Below are 4,214 nucleotides of genomic sequence, written 5' to 3'. Positions count from 1 at the left end.
CCGGACATGTATCAAGGTCGTAAAATCTTATCCATCATGATTTTCCTTACATTTATTTCTGAATCATAAATATCCTTTGTTATCTTGGACCATAATGTTAGGTACTTATTTAATTTTCCTATATGTACATATTTGATTTTATTGCAAGGCCATGGCTTTATACAAATGCATCATTTTGATCCAACATTAATTAAAAAGGTAACATTCCAACCAAGAATAACACAATTTATTCTAAGAACTTAACAACATCACATTATCTTTACCTATTTAATAGCAGGTAGCCTATCTTATTTTTTTCGACATTACAAGTTTCACATTGTAAAAAAACTTACCCGGGTAAATATCTCGAGTAACCTGATAATACTTTTTACAATGACGGTATATATAACTAAACTTGTGGTCAGGTTCTCCCTGCATAATGAGCTTCTAGCTTAAGATAAACAGTTGAATCACCAGATAATGAAAATACCAGCGAACGATAGGCGCTTAGTAAAGCTTAAAGTATTATTATGGATAGCAAATAATCAGGACAGTCATCTACTACTGTCTTTGCAAGAAAAATCTGCTACTACAAACTATAATTACTAACCGGTCTACATGTAGGGTTGATAAGCTGTTGGCGTTCCGCTACCTGCATAATTGCCATAAGAACTTGCATTAATTCTCTCATCTGCTGTTGGCAATATGCCGCCTGAATAACTTGCATAACTGGATGATAGGGGAGCAGCTGTATAAGAACTTGCAGCGATTCCCTCGTCAGCTGGATAATAATATGATCTTTGCTCGTAGGATTGCTGGGGATATGTGGCTTGACTTGGAGGTTGATAATCATAAGATGTACTGAGATAAGCATACTTATCGAGCAATCCTGGATGAGCTGCTCTCTCAACAAGAACAGAGGGGACAAGTCTGCTTGGGTTATTAGCAGCTGCTCTCTCAATTAAAACAGATTGGGGCTGTATGCTAAGAACGTTAGGATGTCTGATAGATCCATGCGTTCCTCCAGTTACTCGAGGTCTCTTGAAATGCTGGTGTTTACCTGATCCAGAAGGTCTTTTCTTATCATTAGACCGGTCTTTGTCGTTAGAAATGGCTTTCTCCAACTGAGCAACCCTTCTCAGCAGTGGATCAAGTGGATATTCTGCTTCAAGCTTGTAATCTCGAATACATTGTACTATTGCCTTTACAGCTGCAAGTTCCTGCGTGTTTGCACTATATTTTGTAAGCAAGTTTGCAAAATAAGAGATAAAATTGTCTCACTCCCCCCTTTTGCTTTTTGCCTCTATTTTTGCTTCTGATTCACAAATTACAAGTAACAACTTGGACATGGTGATATTTAATTGTCGAACCTCAGAAAGAATTCTTATTCACAAGTTCACAAAATAAGAGATAAAGTGGGCGACACGAAGGCACCAAAAGATAGTTTTCTTTACATGATGTGCAGTATGAATGCTACAATAAGAATAGAGGAAAAGAGGCCAATAATCTAAAGCCAGTGTTGTTTATAAGCAGTACGATTTTTATCATACTACCTAGGACAGTGACAGAGGCAATCCTGAGTTAGGAGTTAGAAGAAGATAGGGTGAAAAAAGAAAGTTTGCCTAGGGGTAGAGGGGCAGATCCATCATGCTTCGAACTGTACACCACTCGTCCTGGCAGATTATTTGATTATCAACAAAAAAGGAAATCTGCTTAAGAACAACTCCATACATTTTTTGAATAATTTGGCATTAAAGAAATAGGTAACTGTTCCGAAGCAATGAAATCAATGTAACAACTATGTAGAAGTCTTCTTTTGTATTCCTGAACTTTTTTTTGGAGCAAGGAGAAAATATCTCTTTGTATAGATGATTTGGCCAACATAATAGATGTATTTTGATACTATTTAGATATTTTTAGACGCGGATTTCAGTGTTTTATTTCATGAAATTTCCATTGATTAACCAAAGATTATGAAAGGTAATATACATCATGTTCATGGTAACTTAAGGCCATTATTTTCTTCACTCTCAATATTAGATTACTTTTTTGTATTCTAAGGACTACAATAGCCTTGAGTATGCATATTCCATATCCATATAATAAAACACAGGAGGATTAATACTTGTAATAATCAATGACTTCATCTATCGATCATTGGAAGTTAACTGTGCATGCATGCAACTCTATTGACAGAAATTTATGCTACCAAACGGTCAAATTTAACAAATGCACAACAACCAAGGGACTAATGTGGCTAGCAGTACCTCTGCATTCCCCGAGTTACCTCCCTTTCCTTGTGCGTTTCGTCTCAAGTCCTTCAAATAGCCTTTCAGGAGCGGAACAAGGGGAAATCTTTCAGTCAGCTCATAAGAATGAATAAAACGAGCAGCATCGATTTGCTTCTCACTATGAATCAATGCTTCAATGACACCTGCAAAGAAATAATAATATTATTAAACACCATAAACGGTTGCATACATTTCTAATGAAGTACGATGGTTGCATAATTTTGAGAAGCAGCAGCTATTAGATGTTTCATTTGAACAATTCCTCGCAGAGTATACTATAAAGGTCCAAGATCATCCAGTGAAAAGAGCATCTCAAAAGAGATGATCTGTCTCCAGATTGCATCAGGTCAGTTAAAAAAAACCAACCTGGCATTTTGTGTGCTAAGCCAAGAGAACGGCAGAGTTCAGGTCCCTGCCTATTGTGAGCCACTGCAAGAACAAGCTTGCAGAGCTCTTCTTCATCAAACTCTGAAGCAATCCTAAAAGTTGCAATGAGCTGCAAAAATGCCTCAGTTTCCAATGAAGCTTGATTAGCAGCATCAGTGCCTGCCGTAGCCAACTTAGGCTTCCATTCATCAGCAATGGCCTTGGCTTGCTGCTTAATTTCAGGGAACAGAAGGTGATCAGCACCTGGTTTAGCCTTTGCCAACAAGGAGGCTATGGCTTCCATACAAACAAGGCAGGCTTGGCGCAAGCTACGGATAGCATTTTTGCCTTTCTCATCTTGAGAGTTAGATTCATCATTAGAGTAGAAGAACTCAAGAGAAGCCAGTACCAAACGGCCTGGTTCAGTTGCACCATCAAGGGCAACAGAGAGTTCCTCAGAAATTGAGGTCATTTTCTTTTTACTCCCTATAATATAATGCAGAAGCCCTTTTGCATCCATCTGCTCACATAATTGTGTCAGTTCTGGTCGAGGTTCGACCTTGCCAGAAGCACCATCAGCATTTTCAGCAGCACTGCCTGAGGATTTTACCTCTGAGCCAATATGAAGTGCATTTGTTATACCAAGAGAGCTGCTTACCTCAATGTCTTTGCTGTCCTCTGCATCTGTATGCTCGGGAGATTCCACTTGATGATCTCCCCGTGCTGCAGCAATTGCAGACACCGCAGCATCTTTAAGTTCTTGCAAGTGATCCCAGAACTTCTGTTCCCTAGCAGCAATATCTGCCTCTCGTGAAGCAATCTGCAGATGAGCATCAGATTCTTGTTCCTTAAAGGCCTTCTCTCTAATTTCCAGTTCCAAGGATTTTTTCACTACTGCAGCCTCAAGATTCCGGAAGTGTCCTATAATATCCTTGATTAAATCCTTATCTACGGAGGCATTTTCATGAGATTCAAGATCATTTAATGCCTTCCCCAATTGTTCAATAAGGGATGGTACGTTACTGATCATCATTTGAAGATCCGTTTCAGCCATGGTCATTCAAATATCTGCAATATCAGGAGATCACACAGTGCATTAAAGAAATGAATCAAAACTCAGTATACAATAAAACATCTCCTCGAGATCTGGGCACCATCATGCAAACTCCCCACCCCAATCCCAAGAAGAACAAAAGGAAAGAATCCTCATCATGCAACCAAAATAGAGAAAAGAAATAATGGCTGAAGTATCATTAGGCTATATTGCTCAGACACTCAAAAAATGACGTTACACCTCTGTTGGATTCTAAAAAATGCACTACTTTTGGAGGACCTGACACATAATAGGCAATATACTCGAAGAACTAGAACAAAATAGTCATTAGGCCCTTTTGGCATGTGCAATAGCAATAGTACGCGAATTAAGATGATATTTATTATACACCATGAAGTGAAGTGAAATCCTAGATTCTTACAGTGTAAAGAATATATTTAAGAACCCACACATAATTTACCATTTCCATCGGGTGAACAAGTTGGAAGCCTGGTGATATTTGGTTTGGGGGGGGGGGGGGGGTG

The 4,214-nt window shown here is 38.7% G+C and overlaps 1 protein-coding gene across 4 annotated transcripts in view; it reads right to left on the bottom strand.

The window, feature by feature from the left end:
• Positions 1 to 204: 204 nt before the first annotated feature.
• LOC102598110 (FRIGIDA-like protein 3) overlaps positions 205 to 4,214 on the bottom strand; it is a 7,890-nt gene continuing 3,880 nt past the window's right edge. For 3 of the 4 annotated variants that reach the window (XM_006360782.2, XM_015315017.1, XM_015315018.1), the window contains exons 2-4: positions 2,637 to 3,704; positions 2,247 to 2,413; positions 461 to 1,199 (exon numbers count right to left, since the gene is read on the bottom strand). In XM_006360782.2, the coding sequence (XP_006360844.1) occupies positions 594 to 1,199; positions 2,247 to 2,413; positions 2,637 to 3,696 (1,833 nt within the window). In that variant the 5' untranslated portion in view covers positions 3,697 to 3,704 and the 3' untranslated portion in view covers positions 461 to 593. Of the gene's footprint in view, positions 412 to 460; positions 1,200 to 2,246; positions 2,414 to 2,636; positions 3,705 to 4,214 lie in introns of those variants that run through there. The other variant, XM_006360783.2, reaches the window with a different exon arrangement.

This window comes from Solanum tuberosum, unplaced genomic scaffold (assembly GCF_000226075.1).
Source record: "Solanum tuberosum cultivar DM 1-3 516 R44 unplaced genomic scaffold, SolTub_3.0 scf00330, whole genome shotgun sequence".
NCBI lineage: Eukaryota > Viridiplantae > Streptophyta > Magnoliopsida > Solanales > Solanaceae > Solanum > Solanum tuberosum.
The sequence above is the reverse complement of the archived record's forward strand: the minus strand, read 5'-3'. Positions and strand labels throughout refer to the sequence as shown.